This window comes from Callorhinus ursinus, unplaced genomic scaffold, assembly GCF_003265705.2.
Source record: "Callorhinus ursinus isolate GAN/ISIS: 27379988/994484 unplaced genomic scaffold, GSC_fseal_2.0 scaffold13, whole genome shotgun sequence".
NCBI lineage: Eukaryota > Metazoa > Chordata > Mammalia > Carnivora > Otariidae > Callorhinus > Callorhinus ursinus.
The window spans coordinates 18,489,850-18,517,409 of record NW_027397075.1 but is presented as its reverse complement, the minus strand read 5'-3'; the positions used below and the strand labels follow the sequence as shown (position 1 = coordinate 18,517,409).

The following is a 27,560-nucleotide window of genomic DNA, read 5'->3' as shown; positions in this document are numbered from 1 at the left end:
GCCCCACTCTGGGAAAGCGGCGGCACACGCTAACTAACCCGCATGGGCCTCTAGACCACCAGTATCAGTCCTGCCCAGATAACAGTTGTGGTTGCCGAACTGACTCAGCGAGTTGTGCACAAGGCAAACGGCATCACCCGCCACAGGCCCGGACCCGGCATGACCTCCAGCCCGCCTCCCCGGGGGGGGCGGGGCAGGGAAGGTGTCGTCACCTCCCACTGCGTGCTCTCGCCCAGGCTCTGACACTGCCCTGTGACCTGGGACAGTCCCTTTTTGCCTCTGAGCCTTGGGGTCCACGTCTGCAAAATAAGACACCTGGATGGCACGTTCCCCAAGAACACTTCCAGCTCTAAGGTTTTGTGACCCTGGTCCTGCGAAAGAGAAGAATGCCATTCTGGCAGAAGCCACACCGTGGGGCCCACGACCTTCCCACTCAGCGAGGGGCGGAAGCACCTGGGGGACACTAAAGCGTTGGCTCAGAGGCCGTCCCAGCAGCCTGTAGGTGGCCGTGCCCCGGGCCAGGCAGCCAGAGCACCTGGTTCGCAGGAACCCTGCCCCGCGGCAGACCCAGGGACTGTGGGAACGCCAGGGTGCTTGTCCCGGCCTCCCTGCCCCACCTGTAGGCCTGCCCTCCAGAGGTGCCCCCTGCACTCCTACGCCACGTGCACAGCCTCCGACGGGGCCTCTCGCCACTGCTCCCTGACCCGCTCTGCCTTCTGTCTCCCCGTCTCCCTCGGCACCCGGCCGCACTGGACAGGTAACCTCCCCACCTCGGGTCTCCTGGCTTCCATTGAAGCCCAGCTTTGAGAGGACAGCACAGGGGGCCGGACCGTGCTGAGAGCCCGCTGCATCCGAGGCACTTCTTAAAACCCCTGCTGTATGCTATTAAATGAACACAGCGGACATTATTAGAAAAACAGATGGAAAAAAGTCCCTACTCGTGTTTCCCGAGAAATTCGTGTTCCCAAGATCAAATGTCATTTCGGTGACCGTGACCCTGGACACCCGTGCGGTGAACGTCCCTCCGTGGAGGAAGGTGACCGCGGGGGCTTCTCTGGGGAGCAGACTGCCGGGTCCTCCCAGCGGCCCCAATACTGCCATGCCCTGGAGCAGCATCTCTCACTGCCTCTCTGTCCCGCCTGTCTGTCTGTCCTGCCCGCATAGCAACTCTGACAACACAGAGTTCGGGGTTTTTTGTTTTGCTTTGTTTTTTTGTTTGTTTTAAGTAGGCTCCATGCCCAACGTGGGGCTTGAACTCGCGGTCAGGATCTGAGAACAAGAGTTGGGCGCTCCCCCCACCGAGCCACCCAGGTGCCCCCTTACAACGCAGGTTGTTAACAGGCCTCAGGGACACAGAAGTGGGGACCAGGAGGATGCACGAGGGAAGAGCTTCTTGGGGTAAACCCGGGGTCCGCACACCCCACACCCTGGGATCCATGAGCTGGGACTGAAGAGTATTACTTCTGTATTTACACTAACCTCCAACTCAGTGTTTGCGTTTCCTTTCCTTCCGGGTGCAGGCAATAGCCACGATGATATTAGTACACCCTGGTCTTCCTCATCAACAGAAGTCATGGTATTTCTGTATCACAGTGCAGCTGGGAAGATTTCTCAACACACCATCGACACGAATCACTATTTCAAAGCTACAGCACATATTTGACCCGTGGCTGGATCTTCCCACTTAATGTATTAAATACAGAAACACGGTGTTTCAGTATACAAATTTGGTGGGGTTTTTTTTTTTAATAATTATTGGTAATTTTGAAAATTATTTCTCAGGATCTTTGTTTTCTTTGTATTTGGCTTCTCTGTATTAAAGGCATTTAAAATGCATTTTTAAGGGTCGGAACCTCTGGATTTGGGTCTTTTTTTAAAGATTTTATTTATGTATTTATTTGAGAAAGAGAGAGAGAGAGAGTGAGCTGGGGAGGAGCAGAGGGAGCGGGACAAGCAGACTCTGTGCTGAGCGTGCAGCCCAACACGGGGCTCGATCCCACCACCCTGAGATCGTGACCTGAGCCACAATCAAGAGTTGAACGTTTCACCGACCGAGCCACCCAGGCGTCCCTGGATTTGGGTCTTTCCGATATCTCCTCCGGGGCTCCAACCAGCCACTCTTCCAGTTCAGACTCTAGAAGGACATTTGGAGGCTCTGGGTGCCAGGGAAGGAGGCAGGCATGGCTGCGAGATGCTGGTCAGAGGAAGGGAGCCCCGTGGAGGCACGTGGCTCAGCAGGTGGGTTAGGAACCTCCCCCACCCGCCCCTGAGGCCACTCTGGCCTACACCTGTTGTCTGCGACATCGGCTCAGGGTTCTGAGCTTTGTTCTCCCGCTGGAGGCACTCTGCTTAAATCTTCTCTCCTACTCTCCAGATTTTTATTGCATTTTCCACGGTGCTTGTGGGCACCGCTGGGTGTTCTGACACTGTCGGCACGCTCGTGCTCCGGAGGAGCCCCGTTGCTAAGAAACAAATCCCAGATGTATCTTCAAACACACAGCTCCATAAAAGCACATTCCTCCGCACTCAGCTCCGTTCTGCCTGTTCTTGGGCCACTTAGGTTAAACTAGGCGCTGTTCTCCAAAGGTCTGATTTGGAGCCTCAAGGAAAACCCGATGAACTGCTCTAATTACCCAGAGAACCCACTGTCAGAGCTCAGGGCGACAGCCACGGGCAGAAAGGGGGGTAACCGTCCTGGCCACAGCAGCCTGCAGACTCCGAGCAGGGAGGGTGCTTGGGAAGGGGGGCCCCCAGAAGGCCCCGTGCAGGCGGAGGGGGCAAGAAGGGCCCTGACCGGTGGACACAGCTCACGGCACCAGCGAGCCACAGCCCTGTTCTGGGCTGTCCTGTCCTTTTGGAATTTCTAGGAGCCACTGGGCTCACCATGCCCTGCAGAGCGGCTCCAAGTTAAACATGCTTTAGACCAAATCTGACCACAGCTTCTGTCCCTGGAGGGCCCCAGGCTTCCCCACCCCAACACACGTTCCCAGACGAGAATAGTGTTTAACCAGGGGAAAAAAAAAAAAAACACACACACACAGGGGCAGAGGACCTCAACGGACGTTTCCCCAGAGAAGACGCACGAGTGGCCAACAGGTACACAGACATCGCGAATCACCAGGAAAACGCAAATCAAAGCCTCAACGGGCTCTCCCCTCGGACCTTCAGAATGGCCATCATCGAAAAGACCGGACATGACAGGTGCTGACAGGCGCCGGCGAGGACATGCAGGAAGGGGACGGTCGTGCGCTGTCGGTGGTGATGCAAGCTGGTGCAACTGCTCTGGGAAACAGCGTTCAGGGTCCTCAAGAAATAGAAGCACCGAATGATCCAGCAATTCCACTTCTGGGTATTTATCCACAGAGAATGAAATCACTGTCTCAGAGAGACAGCTGCCCCCATGTTCCATGCAGCCCTCTGGCCAGCTCAATGTCCGTCGATGGACGAACAAAGAAAACGTGATATATACACAGCGGAATATGATCCCGCCTCAAAATCAGAACAAAACTCTGCCATTTGCAACATGAATGAAGCTTGAGGGTTTGAGGCTCCGTGATGTAAGCCCGACACAGAAAGACACACGCTGTGTGATCTCACATGTGGAACCGAAAAAGCCCAGCTCACAGCGACAGAGAGCAGAATGTGGGTACTGGAGGCTGCACCACGGGGGAGAGGGGAGAAAAATCAGTGACTTTGGAGCCTGGAAAAGACATGTAATCCTCACCGTGCTCCGGGCACTATTCCAGCCGAGAGCCAAGCTGCCTGCCACTGAGACATTATTTAAAACAAAAACAAAAACAAAAACAAAAACCTTTACATTAAATGTGTGTTACAAGAAGAGGCTGGTGCAGCGTGGGTGCTGAGCCCCACTCCAGCTGGGACGGTGAGCCACTTTCCGGCCACGTGCCATGCCAAATTCCTCTGGGCAATTTCAGGGCAAACAAAAATGCCTGCAGAGCCCTCAGAGCACGTCACCCCCCTCCCCGCCTTGCCAGCCAGGCACAACCCTGCAGTGAGCCCTGACCCCAGCCCCACGACTCCAGAGGCACAGAATGTCAGCCCACACTCCGGGTTCACCTTCTTCCTCCTCTTCAAGAAACACACTCAACAAACCCCAAGTCGACAGCAGCTGTGTGGCCACAGACTTCCGTAGACGGGCCGGTCCGCGGGCCTTTTCCACTTCGCGGGGTGCTCTGTGCCTGTCTAGCACACTTCCGAATACGCCCTTGTTCAGTGCACATTCCAGGCATCCATCGGCGTGCCGCTGACACGCGCAACCTCTCCTGGACACCGCGGGTCGGCTCTCCAGAGATGGAGATGGGTAACTCCGCCACTCGGGGAGTCTGGCACGTTCTCCCCTGGGTGTCCGTGTTCGAATTTCTGGTACTACCTAAATAAAAACAGTCAACACAAAGCCTTTCTAGTAATTCGTACTTGCTTATGATTCATTCCGTATGAATCAAACCCTTCGGCTGCGCTAGGCAGCACCTGGCGTGGAGCGCCCGGCCCGACGCTGCTCTGCCATCTCAGGCTGACACTGCCACCTGAAACTCCTTTTTCTGGCCGTTTCTCTCCCCAAACGTTTTTAGTTATTAGAAATCTCTCTCTTATTTGTTCTGCTTCTCCCTTGATCTCTCTGTACGTTCCATTCTCTGGGAAATAAAGCTTAACGGTGAGGCCTCTCCATGAGCCAAGGCAAATGTCTAGTGTCACTGATAAGAAGGTGGTGCCACTGGGTCCCTCTAACTCTTCTTCTAATCAAACCTGCTTTTTCTCAACTCCTGGCATTCTAGAGGACTATAAAATGCCTTCTTATTCAATGCCTTCTTGTCTTGTTTAACAGCTAATATTTGTTACATTTTTTTTTAAAGATTTTATTTATTTATTTGAGAGAGAGAATGAGAGATAGAGAGCACGAGAGGGAAGAGGGTCAGAGGGAGAAGCAGACTCCCCGCTGAGCAGGGAGCCCGATGCGGGACTCGATCCCGGGACTCCAGGATCATGACCTGAGCCGAAGGCAGTTGCTTAACCAACTGAGCCACCCAGGCGCCCTATTTGTTACATTTTTATTTTCCATTGCAAACGTTCAACATTTTAGCAGTATTGTGAATTAGAATGGATTTTTTTTTTTTTTTTTTTTATGAATCTGGTTCAAAGGGAAAGAGTCTCCAGGCTCTCCACCGCCCCTTGGGCAGCTCCAAGGTCGGATCCTCCAAGGCTTTGTGAAGCCAAGGTTTGGCGAGAGAGTGCAGGTCACTCTGACATGGGCTGGACCACTGATGGGCCACGCAGGTGCCCGTGACCCCCCACCCAGGGGATGGCCCCCTTCTCCCCTGACCAGGCCCACTCCCCAGAAGCCTAGGGTGTCAGATGTGGTGATTAGGGGTCTAGGTCTCTGCCATGATGTGGATCCCTGGAACCAGATCTGTAGCATTTGAGGGAGGAAGCAATGGGGTGGCTGCCAAATTCACCACCTACTCCCCCCCAACACTGCTATCAACCTCAGCCTTCAATGTGCAAAAAATCCCCACAAAAAAATCATGTTTATGGAAATTATATCACCATGGCAACCGTAAAGGTCTCACAAGTATTTTTAAAATAGCAAATTAACAAAACCCACTTACAAAAATCTAAAATCTGTTCCTTTATGAACATTAGTGAACATACAGATTCTAACAAACACAAAACGTGTTTTGTGGCACGAGGGCCAGAAGTCAGTAAAAAGGGCTCTCGACCCTGGATTCACTGGGGACGGAGGGTTGAACCTGTGAAAACAAAGTTTTATTTTTCTAGTGAGAGCTCGCACTTTGGATTTATTCTGGAAAATGACACCAAGCTCTCCAGGTGCAGAAAAATGTGGGTAAGAGACCTGCATTGCTGAAATACTAATTTTTTACTTTCTATTTTCACATCCCTGATGTTATTACCTTCTCTACTCTGCAAGACTATTCCATTTTTAACTCATAGGTTTTTAGCCATTGCATAAGGTTCTGCCGCTGTGATTTAGCCTGGCTGAATCTCTATTATAAAACCTGCCTCTCAGAAGTCTGCACACAAATCACAAGGAGGGGGAGAAAACCAGACTCAGAAGAACCCAACTCGAACTCCTCTGCTTCCTAAAAACGTAATTGGTATGGCTAGCAAAGGGGCTCCTTGCAAGTAGACGGTGCGCTAATCTTTGGTGTCTTTTGTGAAGACTTAACACGTAACGGGTGTGTTTTGATGACTCTTCTCATAACGAGGAATCACTGGGGGCCTTAGCAGCTCAAACACTGGGGGTTCTTTCTGTGCCAGGAGGAAGAAAAACCAAACCACGCAATGAGGACTTCATTCTTTCCCAGGTCCCAGGCTCCGAACAGTGGGGAGCAGAAGGGAATGGGGCGGGGGGCGAAAAGCAAAACACTGGGTCTTAGGGAACGGAAAGTACACTGGACAGAGGTGGTGACTGGCTTGTGATGCCTTCTGGGTATCTCAGGAAGCAAAAGAGGGGTGCCAGCAGTGGCCAGATGGTGCCTCTTCCAAAGCGACCATCGCGGTGGAGACGGGTCCCTAAGTATCACTGACGGATGGGGAGTGAGTTCCTCCAAGTTGGATGTCTACAGCCCGCGGGGAAGGGGGGAGGTGGAGTGGGTGTGGTGGTCCGGAGGGAAAGGCAAGAGAAGGGGGGCCCCAGGCCGAGGAGGGTCCCAGGTGGAGGCGACAAGGGCGCTCCCAGGATGGCAGAGCTTCCGAAGCCTGGCCTCCCTGCGAGGCGAGGTCAGCCCGGAGCTTCGGGAACCAAGCGCCCGGCCCACAACCGCCCAGAGGAGCTGGGCTGAGGCTGGTCATGAGGCAAGAGCGTGAACACCGTACAGGATGCAGGGAGGAGGACCCCGGGGCGGTGCGCTCAGCCCAGCCCCGGCCCCCCGGGAACGCGGCGAGTCACGAGCACGAGAGCCATTTGGAAGCTGTACGCCCACACTCCCCAGCCGGCAGGAAGCTCTGGCTCAGTGTACGGGCTGTTCCAGAGCTTCCAGGAGAAAACTGTGCTAGAACCAACTTCTGTAGGGAAATGGGGGGTGGGGGCGGTCGTGGTGCCAAGCTGGCGGGTTGGTATCCCCCAGCCCCATGAAGGGGGCGCTGGCAACCATCAGCTCTGCACCCAGGGGGTCCCGGCAGGAATCGGGCTTGAGCCAGTCTTTTAACAAAGGGGCTGTTGCTTTGACAGAGGTCTGGGATGGGGGACCCACGGGGAGAATGAAGTGCTGGGGGCCTGCAGCCGCAGGCCGGTCCCAGGCCGGACCTGAAGGCCCAAGGAGAGGGAAGGGGGTGTTGTCTGAGTCCGGAGAGGGCTGGAGGGCAGAAGCCACGGTCATAGGCAGGAAGCCGGTGGAGCCAACACCCAACCTCTCGCCCCCTCCCTCCCTCCCCTGCCAGGGCCTCCCATTGTCCCACACACCTGCAGCAGGCGAGGCAGGCCAGCACCCCGGGGCCCAGGGCAGGCCAGGGAAGAGATGCGCGGCCAGGGAGACAGGCGGTGGAAGGGTCCTCTCCTGCCCACCTCTGCAAGGGCAGGGCTCACTCCTTCAGAGCCTGAAAGCATGAAATCAGCCAGGACCAGCCAGACAAGCGACCAGCAGAGCCACCATTCGCCTCCTGACTTAAAGGTACAAGGTGCCTGTGGCCCTGATCTGATATCTTTGAATCTCGGCACAAACAAAGAGGCAGGACTAGTAAGCACCCCTGCTTCAGACAGGTACAAAGTGGGGCCTAGACAAGGACGATGAGCTCCATCAGCCCACGGCTGCCCTCATGGCAGAACTGTAAGGAGAAGCCAGGATACGGGCTCTCAGCTCTCCTTCCCCATTCATTATTGGTCAGCAGCTATGCTGGGGTCCCGCTGCGTGCTCTGTACTGGACCAACAGTCGGGGAAGACACACAGAAAAGGTGTCATCAAAGAGATAAGTCCAACCCACAGAATAAACGGGAAAGCCGGAAATGAGAGCGGCAGGTAGGCCAGATGATCAAAAAGATTAGATGCTCGGTTTTAAAGCACACTTTACCCACTGCTCCACCTCCTACCCCCAGCCAGTGTTAATGATCTTCAGACTTGGGTTAAGAATCATGACTGGTGCTGATGCCAGTCCCCTGATGGCTGGGGGTGGTGTGTGGGTAACCCCAAACAGAATGTGAAATGATGGGATGCAAACAGCACTGGGGAGACCAAGGTGCTCACCCACTGCCTTCTGCTGGTCTGCCTTCAAGCAGTGCTTTGGTCAGTCTCCAGGCATGCCTGAGAATCTACACAGGGAGATCGAGAACAGCCCCCGGCATCAGCTGCATGGGGCTCAAGTGAGAGCTAGCAGGAAAGATAAAACACAAAACAGTCCCATCCAAGAGTGGGTGCGAGCGATCCGGTATCTTGCCAAAGCCCTGGCTTTTCTCTGCTTTCCTTCAGTTCAAACCAGTTCCCAAGCACTGAGGCCCCTCTTCTCAGGATGTATCAAATTCGGAGCCCGGGCGCCTGGGTGGCTCAGTCATAAGCGACTGCCTTCCGCTCAGGTCATGATCCTGGAGTCCCGGGATCGAGTCCCGCATCGGGCTCCCTGCTCAGCGGGGAGTCTGCTTCTCCCTCTGACCCTCCCCCCTCTCACCCTCCCCCCTCTCACGTGCGCTCTCTCTCTCTCATTCTCTCTCTCAAATAAATAAATAAAATCTTTAAAAAAAAAAAAAAAAAACCAACTCGGAGCCCAACCCCAGGCATGGAGGCCCAAGACCGACCAAACCTGGCCTCACCCAACCTGCAACTTTGGTGCATCCTCCACGGTCCCCTTTCTGCTCTGAACCTCTAAGAACCCGTTATTGGGGACTAAGATGGTTATGATTTTGTTTTGTTTTTTTTCCCACCTCTGGGTCAGGCCACAGAGTGATTTCTGGAAGGATTCCACTTGCATGTCCAACCACAGGACCCCTGAGAGCAGCCAAGTCTAAGAGGAGGCTCTCCCTCGCTCTCCTGGCATGCCAGCATGACAAGCTCATTGGCAGTTGGTTTGAGGTTGGTTTCTTTGAGGTCCACGAATGACTCTTGGACTCCAAAGGGAGATGTCAAACAGGAATAACCAAGAAATGAGACTTCTCCAAAAGAGATCTGTGGCACTGGGATCTGCCCCAGCTCTGGCTGCGGCGTTCGGATTCCTGGTCGACCCCAGAGGCAGGCCACACAAGCAGCGGGCTTAGTCCCAATCAGCCACTGCAAGGGCAGGCTCACTATGCACTCGTTGTATCTCCCAGCCTCCCGAGAAAATCATTTCTGTTATACCCCGGCCTGCGCTGATGGGGCAGAGGAACAGCTCACACTCCCAAAGGGCTGCAATAAACTTCTGCGTGACCTTGGGATTTAAATGGCACGAGTCCCGGGGAAAATCTCTTCTGGGGGTCTGGGCCCTGCACGCCAATGCCACCTCACCAGGACTCTGTCCCTGTGGCCCCAGATGGCCCCTGAGTTAGTGAGAACTGGCAGACCTTCGGTGATAAGAAAGAACTTACAGTACTTAGGATTTAGCTGTAATTGCTACGTCTGAAATGTCTGCGTGTATTTGGCTTTTAACTATATAATTTTATAATTTTTCTTTTCAAATACCTCCACACTTGCAGAAAAGTTTCACGAATAATACAGGGAACTCCTGTCTACCCTCTACCAGATTACCACTTCTTAATACTTTGCTACATTTGTCATTCTCTTTCTTCTGTATCATTATTTTTCCTGAACCCTTTGTAAATAAGCGGCGTACATCATGGCTCCTCACCCCTTAAACCTCAGTGTGTTTCTAGCAACAAAGTTGTGTTTTTTACATATTCGTAGCAGTTACTGTCTTTTGGGAACCGTAACATGGGTCTGATCTTTATCTAATTGACAGCCCACATTCCAGTTTTGCCAATTGTCTCAATGACATCTTTCTTGGGATTCTTTTTTCCTCCGGTATGGGATCCCATCCAAGATTATGCTTTGCATTTAGTTCTCAAGTTTGTTCGGTCTTCTCTAATCTTTCGTGACAATGATGTTTTTGAAAAATACCAGCTAGGTATTTTGTTGAATGCCCCTCAGTTTGGGCTCTTCTGGCTCCTTCCTCAGAAGATTTGGGTCATGCACCCTGGGTTGGGGTCCTGCACAGATCCCACCAGGAGACATGCGACGTCCATCTGTCCCACCTCGGTAATGCTAATCTTTTAACCACTTCATTGGGATATAATTCACATGTCATAACATTTGTCCATCTAATAATTCGGTGTGCAACCAAGCACAATCACTTTTAGGACATTTCCGCTACCCCAGAAGAACACCCCCCCCACGCCTTAACAGTCCCTCCCATGTGCTCCCAGCCACACTCCTCGGCCAAGCTGCCCTCCACCTCTACCCATCAGTCCATTCTAGACTGTCCATATAAATGCAATCGTACAGTGTGGGGTCTTTTGTGACTGCTTTCCTTCATCTGGTGTAATGTTTTCAAGGTCCAGATGATGTTATTCTGTTCACTCAGTCAAGATGCTGTTATCACTTTTCGCCCGTTTTCCGTTCTGCAGAAGGCGCTGGGGTCTCGGCCGAATCTCGGATCTCTAGACCCTGAGCTGCTCTGCAAGTCACCATGCCGCGTGGAAGTCGGAGCCGCACCTCCCGCATGGCCCCTCTGGCCAGCCGGGCACCTCAGATGAGAGCGGCACCTAGACCAGCGCCAGCAGCTCAGCCTCCAGCAGCGGCTCCACCAGCTGCTGTTGGCTCACCTGCTGCTGCGCCCCAGCAGCCAGGGCTCATGGCCCAGATGGCAACCACTGCAGCTGGCGTGGCTGTGGGCTCTGCTGTCGGGCACACGATAGGTCATGCCATCACTGGGGGCTTCAGTGGAGGAGGCAATGCTGAGCCTTCAAGGCCTGACATCACTTACCAGGAGCCTCAGGGAACCCAGCCAGCATACCAGGAGCAGCAGCAGTTTGGCCCATGCCACTGTGAGATGAAACAGTTTCTGCAGTGTGCCCAGAACCAGGGTGACCTAAAGCTTTATGAAGGTTTCAGCGAGGTGCTGAAACAGTGTAGATTTGCAAATGGATTAGCCTAATCAAGAAGTTCAAATTGAAGATAAGGAAAATCATCTCTCATAACCAAGTTAATTTAGCATAAAAACATAATTGATGGTGAATGGTGAATATATAAAGTGTAAAACCACCAGTTAAGCTTCTCCTTCATCATTAAATACAGCTTTCTTCAGAATTGGAATAAAAAAGGTTGTTCTTACTGTATAGAAGTTCACTGAGATGGTTTGAATTTGGGGTTGGGAAGATATTTGTGTGCCTCCTTAAATCACCTTTTGTGATGTTCTCATTTGTGATTTAGAATAAAGTGATTTTCTCCCCCCTCCCGCAAAAAAAAGATGCTGTATCACTTTTCTCTTTACAAGTTAGAAGCATTCTGTGGAGGCACTTAAAGATCATGCAAATATCCTGTTTCCCATCAAAATTTCCCCCTAGATTTAATTTGATGGCTATTGCCCAAACCAATCTTTATTAAAACAATTTACTGAGATTGATCATCTCCACCGCCCCCCTCCCCCCCACGTCTCAGCCGTTGAGTATACCACTTGAAAGGACGGATTGGTGGCCCAGCTCTTCTCAGTAAGCTCGTGACTGTCCCAGTGACCCCCCCCCCCCACAGAGCAGGTGCTCTGACCCAGCGAAGGGGCAGGCAACATCCCTCCTCTGCCCAACGGCCCTCCCCTGAGTGGCCGGGACACCAAGGACTCCTCAGAGACAGCACGCCCCCCATCCTGCCTGCAGCCATGAGAACTCTGTCCCCTACTTCCCTCTGAGCTGGGAAGGCTGAGGAGTGACATGAAAGCCGGTGTCATGTTTGGGGTCACTAGATTCGAGGAACAAGGACCCGCTCTCTGCCCCACCTTTACAGCCAGAAATTAGGACACATTTAGTTCAGCTTGATTGCAACAGGGGTGCTAGGCACCCGGCGAGGCAGAGGGTAAGTCATGCACAGCCCCGACCCTCAAGAAAACGATTCACGGAAGATTAAGACAACAGAGGGGCACGTGGCCGGCTCAGTCCGACTCTTGTTCTCGGGATTGTGAGTTCGAGCCCCATGTGGGGTGTAGAGATGACTTAAATAAATACAACTTAAAACATCTATATATATATATATATATATATATATATATATATATAGTTATAAAAGATTAAGGCAACAGAAGAACCAGAATTCCCGGGGAGCAAGAGGAACATCCTAAGTGGCTTGACAGTCCTGGAAGGGGGACCTCACTGCACAGAGGGGTCAGGAGGCCGTCTGAGGTGGGCCTTGACGGCTGGGGCAGGCGCTGCCCTCAATGGGGGGCGGCGGTCCGAGGCACGGAGCACCATGTGAAAGCAAGTGGCCCCGCTGGACTAAAGAAACCAGTGGAGGAGGGCGGGGACAGTTCACTGGGTCCCGTGGGCCCAGTGCGGAGTAGGAACTGGGCCTGTGGACGGCGGGAGCTTTGAAGGCTTCAGAGCAGAAAAGGAAGTGGTCAGAGCTGAGACGCGAGCAGAGATGGCATCTGGGGACACAGACCCTGTGTGCACAGCAACATCGTGCCCCGGCCACACTGACCACCCTGTGACACGGGAGGGCCCACGTCCGTCGAGCGGCTCCTGCAGCCAGGCCCAAGGAGGACACGTGTCCCTCACACAGTGTGGCCACAGCTGGCCTGTCCCCATGGGGAGGGTGTCTGTGCACCTGGGACAGGCTCCGGGGCTCAGCTTCTGCACTGGTGCCGTGCTGTCACGTTTTCCTTCCTGGCTTCCAGATGCTTCCCGGGCTCGGGAGCCTCCAGGTTGCCTGCCTGCGTGTGCCTGACCGCCACACCGACATGCACCCGGCCCACCCAGATGCGGGTTCCTGCCCCCGCCGCCCCCGCGCAGCAAGCCTCCACACAGAGGCTTCCTTGAAGCCACCTGTCTTCACATGTTCTTGTCACACTGCGTGTCCTAGGATCTGAAAGAAGGCGGTCAGAGAGTAGGATTGGAAGACGGGGCAGGGGCAGGCACAAAAGACGAAGAACTGGCTGAACACCCCGGAATGGGACACTGGGTGACTGTTCCGGTGTGGGCAGGTGGCTCTGGGAGATCCGGCGGGGTGGGCGCCAGAACTCCGCAACCAGGCGAAGGTCACAATAAAGCAAGTCAAACGCGCTGCCCGGCTTCCAGGACACGGAGAAGTCACGTTCACACTCTACTGCGGCCTACTGGGTGTGCAACAGCATTGGGTCCAAAACAAAGCACATACCTTAATTTAGAAAGACTTAGAAAGACTTTGTTGCTGCCCAGGGCAAACCGCGTGAGCTTTGGGCGTTGCCATCACCGATCACAGCCCGCCAGAGCAAATGTAGTAAGGAAAACTGACACAGCACGAGAATCACCGGAATGTGACACACACACAGGAAGTGAGCAAACGCTGTCGGGGAAGGGGCGCCCCTGGACTGGCTCCATCCACGGGTCCCCTGAGGAGGAGGTACCGGGGACCCCCTGCACGGGCTGTCACGAGGGAGGACGAGCAGGGACGGGAAAGCTGATGGGTCCCTGGCACGTCGTCCCTCCCCAGGTCTTTGGAAGGCCCGCGCCCACGTTTCATTCAAAAAGTGGCAATTACGGCAATTAGGCGCCCACGACAAGCAGCCCTGAGGTGGCAGGAGGGCCTCTGCAGGTGCCGGCGAGGTGACACTGCGGGGTCAGGGCGCCGGGGGTGGAGGGGCCCCCTCTTAGGTAAAATGCAGGAACTGGAGCCACCCTAAGGCTGCCTGGCCCTGGGAATGTTGGGCTATTTCCTTTGTGGAGGCTGTTCTCCACAAGCACCAAATTATCTTGGCATGGCCGTCAAGCTTCCCAGTCAGCAACGACCAAAGCCCATGGGATGCGTGGCTCCCCCAGAGCCCCCCGGCCGGGCCCGCCCCACATTCCCGGTTCCGGGACAGCCCTGGTCTCGTGTCAGCTACTCCTGCCAAGAAAGTAGTCTCTCCGATGAATCTGAATAAATGCCCAATATATCCCTGTGTTCTGCCGTTTGAATATGAAAATGCTGTCCCCACACCATCACTTCAGCGTCCCCTTAGAAGCTCCGTTCCTGGTTAGCATGGCGGCCCCGCACCCCGTTCTCCCAGGAAGCTCCCACGCTGGACACACCTGCCCGACGTATCCTGCCAAGGCCACCTCCACCTGGCCCAGGTGATGGGGTTTCAAGGCTCTGTGCCACCCACATGTGCCTCATGTAAAGGTAAAGCCTGTGGTGGCCTTTGTGTGTGCAATGCACACGCACACACGTGCGCACGCTCATCACCAGTCATGCTCCTACAGCCTCTCAGCCTCGGGCCCTGGGTGTGGGGGACACCCCCAGCGTGTGGGTGTGTGAGGCAGGTCTCGGCTCTGAGGGACCAGGAAGCACTTACGGGGGTTCCTGCCCACCCCCGGGGGGGGGGCAGAAATGACCTTGGGAACAAAGGACATTTGGCCAATGCTAACTAGTGGTTAACAGAACACAATGACCTTGTGAGGTGGCCGAGCAGGAGTCCTGAGCCCCAGTCTACCAAGAGAGACGCGGAGGCTCAGGGAGGTGAAGGGACCTGCTCGGGGTTCCGTGCTCTTGAGAACCAGAGCCAACTCTGAGGTCCCCAGCTTCCGGGACGTTTGGGGCTTCAGGAATCGGATGCACAGCTGGAAACGTCACTCCGTTCCCTGCCGTCCGGGTCTTTCTGTTTCAGCCCATTGCTCATTTCCTGGCTAGCCAGCTGTGGCGGAAAGCGCTCCCTCACCGCTGTGACCGCATTCAGGGGGCCCGTGCTCCAGTAACTCGCACACCCATTTATGACAGCGCACCTCCCATCGGCCGGTCAGCTCCTTGAGGGAGGGGACCGCGTCTGCCTCAACTGTGGTTCTCGGCCCAAGCACAGACCTGGCGCACAGTAGGAGCACGCTGCTCGCCTGGCCAGACACGCTGCTGGAAGCACTCGGAAGTCACCCTCCTCTGCACAGTGCTTGGCGACACCTGATGGAAACACGGACTTCCTCAGTAGCATCCGCTGGCTCACCACTTCCAGCAGCTCAGTCCCTTGCAACGCCTCAGAGGAAATAGGGACGCTGTTGGCATTCCTGAACGTGACCCGGTCACCCTGACCCAAGCCACGGTGGGACACATCCCACGGGAGACTCACAGAGCAGGTGTCCCTCAGCCCCCAAGAGTGGCAGGGGGCCTCTGACCCACTGCCACACCTGACCCGGCGCCGCATGGACACTGACCATGAACGATCCTGTGGGGACCCCACTGTCCCAGGCATTTCCCAGCCCTTCACCGTTGGGAAAACAGTGCCGTACTTGCATTAGACCGTCGTAACCCTACAGGAGGAGGTTTGCTCAAGACAATGCTGATTCCGTTCTTCTAATTACAAAAGTAACACATTTTGTGTTCGTTTTAGAAAATTTGGGAAATGTGTAAAAGTATGAAGAAGAAAATAGCCCCCAGGCACTCCCCACCTGTTGACATCTCAGTGTCGTCTGGTTTCATCCACCTGTCTTCAACCTTGTATGCTCTTGATTTTAAGATTCCACTGATCATGAAACACACCGTGAATTTAGCAACAACTTTTTAGGAAAGAAAGGGAAAAAAAGAAAGAAACCATTTCTCTTGATATCAGTCTCACGTTCAGAAACATCCACGCCGTGGGGAAAGGAGGTGCCTTAGAATCCACGATATACCAAAGATGTGAGATCCTACGGATCACACGATTTCAAACTATGTTTTTCCCATTTCCCCCTAAAACTTGCTGTCCCACCATCAGAAACTCTTTGTGAACACCATTTCAAGGGGTAAATAATATTCTACCATCCTGCTATTGTTGTCATCTGGGTTTATTTATAATACCATTTTTATAAAGTCATCTTTAAGTCCCACGCAGGGCTCGAACTCACAACCCCAAGATCAGGAGTCACCTGCTCCGCCCACCGAGCCAGCCAGGCGCCCAGGTTTGTTTATAATTTTCAATGTTACAAATAAGGCTTCCTGGCACATTTTTATGCATAACTTTCTGTCCCTGTTTTTGACTGTTTTCTTAGGATGAGCTCCTGCAAGTGGGATTACTGACCTAACGGGTATGAACGTTTGAAGACTCTTGACACCTAAGTGCCAAACTGGTTTCCAGAAAATATGTCCCAATTTACATTCCCATCAGTGACACATAAAAGCCCCTTCTCTTTCCGTGGCATTGATTCTTATCCAAAAAAAAAAAAAAAAAAAAGGCAAGTAATACGGGTATACAGTTTTTAAAAAATCAAACAGAGAAAAAAGGGCTTTTAGGGGCAAGCAATACTCAGAGAGCTCTCGCTGCTGAGTCCAGCTTCCCAAAGGCAAGCACTTCTATTTATGGAGCCCCCGTCACGAACGAGGCACTGTTCTAGGGTGCAGAGATACAGCAATGAACAGAACAGACCAAAACCAGCCAAACAAAAAACAGACAATAGAGAAGATAAGTTAAACGTACAGCATGTTTAATAGCGAGAGTGCTCTCGAGGAAAAGGAAGTAGGGAAAGGTAGGGCCTGTGGGGGGGAGGAGGAGTGGGGAGGAGGGGGAGAGCTGCCGTCTTAAGTAAGATCATCTGGGAGGGTGTTTGGGCTGAACTGTGTCCCCTCAAAATCCACAGGTTGAAGTCCTCACCCCCAGCACCTCAGATTGTGAATGTATTTGGAGATAAGATCTTTTTTTAAAAAAGATTCTTTCATTTATTTTGCAGGAGGAGGGGGGGAGGGAGGCAGAGGAAGAGAACCTCAAGCAGACTCCCCGCTGAGCAGGGAGCCCGACACGGGGCTCGATCCCACGACCCCAAGATCATGACCTGAGCTGAAGAAGCCAAGAGTCCGGGCATCTCTGGAGATAAGATCTTTAAAGAGGTGATTAAGTTAAAATGAGGTCTTTGGGTGGACCCTAATCCAGTATGACTTGAGTCCTTAAAAGAAGGGGAAATTAGTACGCAGACACAGCATGCACAGAGCAAAGACCGCATGAGGACAGCCATCTACAAGCCAGGCAGAGAGGCCCCAGGAGAAACCAGCCCAGCCTCCAGGAGCGAGAAGATAAATTCCTGTTGCTTAAGCCACCCTGTCTCTGGTGCTGGTTGTGGGGGCCCCGGCACCCCCAACACAGGCAGCCGCGCTGAGTCGGTGACATTGGAGCAAAACCCTCAGGATGTGAATGAGCGAGCCACATAGATATCTGTGGGACGAGTCTGCCAGGCAGAAGGAACAGCAAATGCAAACCCTCTGAAGTGCGAAGGTGCCTCTTCAAATAGCCGACGAATGGCAAGGAGGCCAGTGGGGCTGGAACCGAGGGAGCGAGAGGGAGAGGAGGGGGAGGCGAATCCGAAGGACAGCGGATGGCAGATGCTCTGCAGCTGTGGGCCCTGGAACGGGGCTAGTCCAAACTGAGACGTGCTGTAAGGCTTTTGAAAACGCAGTATGTAAAAAAGAAATAGGGACGCCTGGGTGGCTCAGTTGGTTAAGCGACTGCCTTCAGCTCAGGTCATGATCCTGGAGTCCTAGGATCGAGTCCCGCATCGGGCTCCCCGCACAGCGGGGAGTCTGCTTCTCCCTCTGACCCTCCCCCCTCTCGTGTGCTCTCTCTCTTTCTCTCTCTCAAATAAATAAATAAAATCTTTAAAAAAAAGAAATAGTAAACATTTCATTAATAATTTTGATTGACATGCACTGGATGATAAATACATTGGATATACCGAGTTAAATAAAATATACTAGTAAAGGTAATTTCAGCTCTTCCTTTTAGTGTTTAATGATATAGGTACTAGAAAATTTTAGATTACACCTGTAGCTCATGTCATATTTCTTTGGGAAAGTTCTGACCCAGGGCCTTGTGGGTTATGATAAAAGCTTGAGCTTTTGCTCTGAGTGACGCAGAGCCTTTGGAGGGTTTTCAGATGACCCGATCCGACTCGCTCGTGTTTTCAAAGGATTGCCCTGGTGGCCATGTTGAAGAGAGACCACGAGGAACATCAATGAAGGTGAGCAGACCGGTTACGGGCCCATGGCAACCATTTAGGAGGAGATGGGGGCTTGGACCAGCAAGGCAGAAGCAGCGTGGTAAGAAGTGGTCAGACGCCGAATTGATTTTGAAAGCAGAGCCAGGAGCGTTCCCTGACAGACTGGGCGTGGGGTGTGAGGAAAAGAGGAGTCAAGGATGAGTCCAGGTTTTTGGCCTGAGCTCCTGGAAGGGTGCCATTTGCTTCGAGGGGGATAAAGAAGGGAGAAGTAGGCCTGGAGAAGAACAGCGGGAGCTTGGCTTTCGGTAAGTTAAGTCTCGGGTGCCTGGTGGGTTGCAAGTGGAGATGCTGGGAAGTCAGCTGGGTGTAAGACTCCAGAGTCCAGGGAGAGGTCTGAGCAGGAGATCTGGCTTTAGGAGTGATCATCATAAAGATGCAACAGAAAGCCAGGAGACACCATCAAAGGGGCCCGTGTAGGCGGGAAGAAGAGCAAGGTCAAAGAGAAGGCCAAGATCAAGAGCCCCGAGTGCCCGGGGACTCCCAAGGTTGGAGGCTGCCAAGACAAGCAAGGGAGACAGAGAAGGTGCTGTGAGGCACAGAGAAAACCAGGAGAGGCGAGTGTTCCAGAAGCCAGAGGAAGACAGTGTTTCAAGGAGGGAACAGGTACCGTGTCCAATGCTACTGAGCGCTCCAGGAGAAGGAGACAGAGGCCCGGCCACAGGATTTAGCAACCCCGAGGTGCTGGGGATCCTGAGAAGTACAATTCAGGTGAGTGGCAGACGCAGAATGCCTACCAATGGGTTCAAGAGAAAGCGAGAGGAGAGGGATTGGTGACCGCCAATCCAGGGACCTCCTTCAGGGAACTGTACTGTAAAGGGCAGTGGCGGGAGGGGGGTAGAAGATCCAAAGAGACTATTTTTAAAAGGGGGGGGGACAAGGTCAGCATGTACGTACACTCCTGGGAATGAGCCAGTCGGTAAAGAAACAATGGTGATGTCAGAAAGAGTGGGAATTCTTCCGATGTTTTTCTAATCTCCAGAGTATACTTATATTGCTTTTTCATGTTTTATCAACAGTAGACATTGACTTTCTGCTACGACATGTAAGATCAGCTAACTTACATCAGGCCTCATCTTCCCGTTGCTCCTGCCCCAATATTCTCCCGGTATATCACTGACCCACTATTGTCCCACTGTCCCAACATAGCCTTATTTCTGTTCATCCACTGATCACCTCGGTAACCTTTATGTCTTGATCTGCCAATGACGGACAGCATCCCTTGATTCTCCCCCGCCCCGCCGTACAAGGAGGGTATTCACACCTCTACCCCACGCTCTCCATGTCAGTCAGCTTTGGTAGGGTGCGCCAGGACAGTTAACGATGCTAATTACTCCACAATCTCGGCAACTCACGTTTATTTCTTATTCACGTGACATGCTGCGCCCTGCTTCTGATGTCCCTTTTTATTCTGGGAGGCAGCCTGAAGAGCAGCCCCCATCTGAGACCTGCCACTCTCATGAGAGAAAGAGAAGAGCAATGCCAGAACCTCACAATGCCTCTTAAAGTGTCTGCTCAGTCATGGCATATGTCATTGCCACTCACATTCGATTGGCCAAAGCAAGTCACGTGGCCAAACCCGTTATCAGTGGGCAGGGAAGGAAGTACTCCCCTCCCACAGGAAGCATGGCAAGCCATATGGCATCAGGTGGGGATGTGCCATCCTCTTTTCAGGGAGGACAGTGAATAATTGGGAACAATAACCTATCACAACCCACCTGCCAACTTCTAGAAGCTATAGTTGTCATTTTGTATCGTGAAGGTGGAAAAACTTTACATCTTCCTTTATAGCTATCATTAAGCAGTCTTCAGTGCCTTGTCTGTGGTTGCTTTTAAAAGCCGAAAACCACTGAGCAGCATGTATATTATTATGACTAAGCAAATATTCTTTGCTGCAGAGTCAAAGACGTGCTAAGAGCCCATATTGTGCACCACTGTTCCAATGGCACAGACCCTGTGCACTTCGAAGAGCCTTTTTTATATATTCCATCATTTGCTCCATATCAGGCCACGTTTTCATTCGCTTCATATTTGAGCTATGCCCTTCATGAAAAATTTCTGGTCTCCCTGAAGTTGCTGATTACCTCTCTTTTTTTATTGTTGGTGGAAGAAACATGTGCTTTCTACACTGTATCCCTGACATCCTCCAAATTCTTTCTCATTCCATTTGTTGTTGGGAATACTTTTCTTCTTCTTTTGTGAAGTCTGCTGCCCTTCTGATCTAATTGGGCATTTTGCTTCATTTTTGGATCTTAATGCTTTTACATCGCCTTTTGTCTTTACCGCTGTTACTAATTGCCTTCTGTTTTTCAGCCAAGGTTTAATTTCTGGCAGTCCCAATAATACTCTTAGCTCTATGGAATGTCCCCTTCTCACACCATTCTTGGAAAACTCTTTCCTGGGGTCTTCATCCTCCCACTCTAAAGAGGACTGCCCGTTCTCAGGCCTGCTGAAAAGTTTTATCCTCAATTTTCATGGCTGCCCTGAATTGGACCCCTTGTTTCCTGGATCTCGTATCTTCTCTCTTGGTTTACTCTCTGGCTTTACTGAAATACATACTTAAATAACTTCTTTCAAAATGTTGAAGAGGATGTAAACTTCCTTGGTCCTTGCATCCTCAGGACCACCACACTTACATATAAAATAAAGGCATTGGACCGGATGATCTCTAATGCCTATTCCAGGAGTATAATTCTAGTCAATATTCATTCATATATAGCATACTATATCAACGAGAAATTTAAAATGGTTGCTGCTCTCAAGGAACTTACATCTCCAGAGGCAAAAAATAAACTCTTGAAAAACAATTTAAAAAGTCAGCACTTGATGTCACAAGATAGGGCAATATTCATCATCAGTTTGAGCCTCGGGGCTGGAGGAAAGACAGAGAGAAGCTGAGCCAGCCTGTGGGGCTCTTACCAGGGAAGCAGACTTCTGCTGGGTGTCAAAGAGTAGGCAGTATATTAGAGATAGATTAAATATCTATGAGTATCCACCAGTAGATTTATGGCCAACGTTAGTCTGAAGGTATGGTTAACGGTCAAGGGAAGCTCTCCCCCACCACTTCCCTGTCACCATCTGAGTTATCAACATTTTCGTTTCACCAAGTCAGTCAATAGCGATAAAATTTTTAAACGTAAAAGCATAACTTTGTCTGTAACCAACAGACAAACTCTCTGTCCATTCTGGGACATAACAATGAACTTTCATTACACACATGAATATTTATGTGTAAACTTATAAGTGCCCTATTTTTTGGACTATGAAGTTACTGACAGCAGTCTGTATCAGTAGTGTGTCACTGAATAAGACGAGGTGGAGGGGCACTCTCTTTACCAGCATCCATGTTTTTAAAGATTTATTTATTTGTTTGTTTGTTTGAGAGAGTGAGTGTGCATGTGCACGAGCAGGAGGGAGGGGGAGAGGGAGAGAGAAGTCCATCTCACGACCCTGAGATCATGACCTGAGCCAAGAAAACCAAGAGTCGAATGCTTAACTGACTGAGCCACCCAGGCGCCCCTACCGTCATCTGTTTTTATCTGTTTTGTATTGTTCCAATGAGGAATCAGAGTGACCATAAATCATAAATCCCAGGAGAGGAAACATCCCTCTATGGAGGGACAGCACTGTCACTTACATCGACAAGGCCCCAGGGACTGTTAAGGACTGGGCTTCTCATGCTGGATGAACATGAGACCCCCGCATCAGAGGAAAAACATGCCTTCATCCAGCCCCCCACCCCCTCCCCTCTGTCCCATTCGATTTGCCAATGAGAAGACTTGCAGAAAAGGAAGTTTCCAGAAAAAAAGAAACGATCTTTGGGCCAAAGGTCTGACCAGTCTCCAAAGAGTGGGAGTGAAGTGAGGACAAGCAAGGGCTTGGAGCCCAGTGGCTGATTTCCTGGGCAGGGTCTCACCTCCTACAACACCTCTCAGAGGCTTTCTCTGATCCCCACTTCCACCTAGGAAGAATTAACTGTGCTCAAACGCTCTGGTCTGGCTGCCATGACAGCATTTATCAAATTCAAACAAAGTTTGCATCCATTTTCCCCAAGAGTCTATGACACCTCGACCGACTTCATTGTCATGCCCCAGTGCCCGGTATGTAGCAAGTTGCCCTATGTTGGTTGAATGAGTGAGAGCAAATGCATTGGAAAAAAGCTGCATTTCATAAAAGGGCAGAGCCCGACATCAATAGTCAATTTTCACGGGAGCTTCAGACAGGCCGGAAGGACCTAGAGGAGGGGACCTAGGCCAAGGACATGATTTCCAGGTGATGGGGCCACTCACACCGCTCACGGAGGACAAAAAAACAAAAACAAAACAAACAACGCCTGCGAGTTTTGCATGGCCTGCGTTGTCACCCCGGGGCTCCACTGAAGGTTGAGGGGAACAGAGAGATCCACAAGGACTCAAAGCCAAGGTCCCGAAGAAGCACCCTGCACAGCCAGAGGTGGGGGCAGTGCTCAGCTCTTCAGAAGGGCCAAGGGCAAGAGGAACCCACCCTCCCCGGAGCACTGCCTCTGCGCCCAAGCCCTGAGCTTTCTAGAATTTCATTCTGTCCTCTCCACAGCCCAGAGTGACAGGCATCCTTGCCTTACAGGTGAGAAACACCACCCAGGATCAGGAGCTCCTCCTTGGGTGTGCAGAAGGGCAGGGGCCTGCGTACCCAGCAAACTGGACAATGACAAGCAAAACAAAACGAAAACCATGCCTGGATTTGGTCCTTGAAAATTCAGAAACCTGTACACCCTTGGCTCACCTGTTTTATTAACTTTTGCAGTTTGCTAATTCTCCCTTTATTTTCCTCTGGCTTCTCAGAAAGCTTTCTTAGAAAAATCCCACAGGATTCCGATCTAACAAAGGGAGGTGCAAGAGGGAAGAAAGAGCTGGATGCCCAGGGCAGGGGCATAACCCAGGGTGGGGAGGCCTGCACAGGTACACAGGTGGGCACAGCTGCGGCCTCCTGCAGGTGGTCCGCCGCGGGAGTAGATTCCCTCACCCAGCAGCAGCTTGGGGCAGCCCCTCCCAAGGGGGAAGCAGAATGCATTGGTTTCTTCAAAAGACCATACAGGGTGCCATTTGCTTCACCACTTTTTAAAAAAAAAGTGTAATGAAGACCCATCCCGGCTCTCGATCTTCGCGTCCCCGAGAGATGGCTAGGCCGTGCGTTTGTACTCCAGCAGGTGGGCATTTCTGACACAAATGAACAACGGCTAGCTGTCCCCGCGGCGTCCAAGTGTGCCGACAGCCGGCCTGGCGACACAGCCCCGGGGGCAGGCTGCTGGACGCGGCACAGAGCGGGAAGCATGGCTGCCGCCCACCCAACTTCCTGCTCAGACAGACCTGGGGCCCCGGCGCCCCGCAGCCGCCCAGGGAGGGCACAAGCACAAGCAAGCACCGAGGGGAAAGTGAACGCGTCCTGCGTGGATGGGTGTGACCTCCGCTTCCACCGCCATGGCACGGGCCCCGGGGAGCTGGCTAAGCGCGAGGCCGTGAGAAAGGCCAAAGTAAAACAGCAAACGGCTTCCAGCTGACCTGTTCTTGGGAACTTGGAGCCATGCGCTGGCAACTGGCTGGCGCAGGGGCAGGCTCTCTCCTGGGGAGGGCACAAAGTGCCTGCCGCTCCAGTCCCGCACGCATTTGGGGGGGGCGGGGGGCCTCCCGGCAACAACAGCCGGTGCCAAGCAGGCGAGCCGGGAGTTGGGGGAGGGCACGCAGACAGAGATCTGGGGTAGGGTCAGGAGGGGGAGGGTCAGGGAAACTTGGGACGCTGGGACCATCAGGGCCCCCTCCAGGCAGCCAGAGTCCCACACAGAATTACATTGGCGCGCTCCCCACTTTCTCAGGAACGGAAGAGACGGGAGGGAGCAAACCCACACAGGCACTGAAACTAATGAGACCTCCCCCCGTCCCCCTCCCGCACCCGAGCCCTGAGGGTGCTGGCGGAATCGCGGACACCCCAGAAGGAGGCAGAGGACACTCGCCCCCGCACGGTCCGCACCCCGCGAAGGCAGGCGGGCTCGCGCGGAGTCGCCGAAGCCCGGCTCGGCCGACTTCTCTACTGCCCGGGAGCTCGTTTGCCGCCGCGCTCCCCCGGCCCGGGCCCGCGCCCCTCGAAGGAAGGGGCTCGCTGGAGGGCGCGCGAGGCGGCGACGAGGGGCAGGATTTCGGGGTGTCTGGAGCGGAGCCTCGTGGGGGCCGGAGGGAGCCGTCCGCGCCGCCGCCCGCCGGCCCCTCCCGGGTCCCCCGCAAAGTTCCGGCTTTGGGGGCCGGACCACCGAGCTCACAGGTGGGAGGAGGTGAAGGGCGGGTCACAGTGCCCCGCGCCGCGCCTCCCCCGGGGCGCCCACTCCGCGCGCCTCGGCCACCCGCCCGGGGGCGCTGGGAGCGCGGGTGCTACCCGAGAGCGTCCCCCGTGCCCTCCGCGGCGGGGTCCGGGGCGCAGGGGTTGCGACCGCCGCGTCTTACCCAATCCTGGCACGAAGGTGTTGAGGAAGAGGCAGATGACGGCCACCGGGAAGGGCATGTAGGGGATGGCGGCGCGCAGGGGGCCCTTCTTCTCGCGGACCTGCACCACCACCCCGCTGGACGAGGACGCGGCGCGGGGGTCCGCCGCCGCCGCCGCCGCCGCCGCCGCCGCCGCCGCCGCCGCCGTCTCGGCGTCTTTGTGCGAAGGCTCCATGGCGGGGCGCGCGCAGGGGCGGGTGGCGGCGGCTCGCTCCGCGCGGAGCTCAGGCGGCCAGCGTGCTCCGGCGCCGCGCGGCTCGCGGAGAAGCCCGCACTCCCGCGTCCCCACGCGCCCGGCCCTCTGCAGCGGCGCTGCGCCGCGCCCACACCCCGGTGCGGGGCGGAGGGGGCGGTGCGACACTCGGCGACGGCGCTCCGACGCCCCTCCCCGCTGGACCCCTTCCCCGCCCTTCTCCCCGCCCCCCCCCCCCCAAATGCCACTTACGGATCCGGGCGGAGGCAGGAAAGTAGAAGAGAAACGCGGAGGGAGCCCGCGCGGTTCATGTCCTGGGAGGGATGGACGCACCTCGCCTCCCCGGAACAGGTGAGCCGGGCGCTAGCCTCGGCTCGGGACACCGCGAACGGGGCTGGTGTGCTCGGCCGGCCCTGTCGCGAAAGCCGGGAGCTGAGTCCTTTCATCTGGAGGAAGCACACAACGCTGGGCGGATTGAGGCCAGGGGCGCACAGCGCCCGGTGCCTAGTAGGCCTTCAACGCATTCCCAAATCATTGGATTTCGTTCCAGTCGGTAATAGAGCTGAAAGCAGGAAACGAGGCTTTTCAAACAGGTTCAAAAGACTGGTTGAACGATGCTGGAAACCAACCCCTGAACTGTCCTGGAGGCGAACCTAGCCTTTTGTGCTCGACGTGGTAGTTCAAAAGCCAGCGAGGACACAGCGCCGTCTCGTGCCGACAACGTGACAGTTAGTAGAAGCGAGAGCGTTCGGCTGCAGTGTCAAGCCGGCGGCTGGAGGCCCCACACTGAATTAGGGTTTGGGGAGAATTTTTTTTTAAGTAGGCTCCCTGCCCAGCATTGGAGCCCAACGCGGGCTCCAGCTCGGACCCTGAGATCAAGACCCGCTCCGAGATCAAGGGTCCGAGGCTTATCCCACTGAGCCACCCAGGCGCCCCTGAATTAGGGTTTTTGAATAATGCTGCCCTCACCTCCACACCTGGAAAAAGTGATCAGATGAAAGCAACCGCCTCCTACCTTAGGGAGATGTTCAATGCGTCGGAATTACCCAGATATTCAGAAAATCTTCTGAATAATCGGAAGAAGGCTTATCCACGTCCTTCTCTGTGACCCTCCTTTTCCAGGATTGTACGACCCTAAATCAGCGCAGGGATCAGAGGAAGGATGCTGAAAGACCACAGATTATTTTACGGGTATCTGAATAAAATAATTTTAAAAGCAAACGCTCACTAGTGATGATACCATGGATGCACACTCACGTGCACGCTCGGGTGCATGCACACACAGTAACTAGCTTGGGCCTGGCAGTCGGAGTGAATGGGACTGAAAGTTTTAGTCACTACTCAGCCACTAATTACCTGTATGACTTAGAAGAACTCGTTGAACCTTTTCTGGGCTCAGATTGTAACACCAAAGCAGGATTCAATACATATTTATTGAAGGCCTAATACCACTCCAGTTCTGGGGAGAGTTAGGAAGGAGTAAAACCCAGGCTCTGTCTTCAAGGGTCTAATAGATGAACTGAGCCACGGTGATAGAGTCAGACAATGATAGATGTCCCCGCTTGGCAAGCTGAAGGTGCTGAGCGAAGCTGGGTCTGCCCCTGGAGCTGTTACACACTGTGGCTGTGGCAATGGCTAGAGCCAGCTGCTTGCAGGAGATGTGTTTTATTTTAAGCGAACACTTCCAGGACACCTGGGTGGCTCAGTCATTAAGCGTCTGCCTTCTGCTCAGGTCATGATCCCAGGGTCCTGGGATTGATTCTCGCATTGGGCTCCCTGCTCAGTGGGGAGCCTACTTCTCCCTCTGCCTGCCAGTCCTCCTGCTTGTGCTCTCTCTCTCTCTGACAAATAAATAAAATCTTCTAAAAAATAAAATAAAAAATAAACACTTCTTTATTGGAACACTCTCTGCCAGGCACCCTTCTAAGCACTTTACACATTTTCACTCAGGGAATCCTTATCAAACTTCTCTGGAGTATCATTTACTCCCTGTTCTGCTGATGGGGATAATCCTGGGAGCACAGAAGGGTTGAGTAACTTGCACACAGTCACCTGCTAGTAAGTGACAGAGCTGGGATTGGAATCCGGGTGATCTGGCCCCAGAATCCATACAGATAACTTATTTTATTCAGAGACCGAGGAAATAACCCACATTCTTTGAATATTCTCTCGCAGAGCACCTGAACTATTTTAGGGCCATGCAAACACTAGTCTTCCTGGGGAAAAAAAGGATTTCAGGGAAAAAAGGAAGAAAGTGAATTTACATCTCCCAATTTGCCAGATGATTCGCTTAATGTCTGGATGTCAGAAAGACATCCAGACAGAGCGACAGCACATATGAAAGCATGGAATTCTAGGAAAGCAGGGAACGTCCCAGGGATTGCAGTATGTCTGGGGCTCGGGCTCGTGTGGGAGGGACAGGAGTTGGCTGTGGGGGTGGGCAGGAACCTGGTAAGGAAGGGCAAAGGAATCTGGATTTTATCCCGGTGGCCATGTGGAACCCCTGGAACATTCCCAGCAGGGGTGTGGCATGGCCTGAGTGTTCCAAGTCACTAGTACTCTGTCCCAAACTACCCCAGAATTTGGTGGCTTGACCCAACCTTTTGGCAATGATTACAAATTCTGTGGGTCAGGAAATGTCTGGAGACTCAGCTGGGAAGTCACAGACCGTGGCGGCTGGAGCAGCTGGGGCTGAGGGTTCACGTCCAGAACGGTGTGCAGGTCTGGTACTTGAGAGCTGGCTCAACCAGGA

General features: G+C 53.4%; 1 protein-coding gene and 1 pseudogene across 1 annotated transcript in view; one reads left to right on the top strand and one right to left on the bottom strand.

The window, feature by feature from the left end:
• STUM (stum, mechanosensory transduction mediator homolog) overlaps window positions 1-24,939 on the bottom strand; it is a 58,898-nt gene extending 33,959 nt beyond the window's left edge. Inside the window, exon 1 of the mRNA XM_025878120.2 lies at window positions 24,577-24,939. Coding sequence (XP_025733905.1) covers window positions 24,577-24,790 — 214 coding nt within the window. The 5' untranslated portion in view covers window positions 24,791-24,939. The remainder of the gene's footprint in view (window positions 1-24,576) is intronic.
• On the top strand, window positions 10,550-11,277 carry LOC112828864 (coiled-coil-helix-coiled-coil-helix domain-containing protein 2 pseudogene; annotated as a pseudogene).
• Window positions 24,940-27,560: the final 2,621 nt, after the last annotated feature.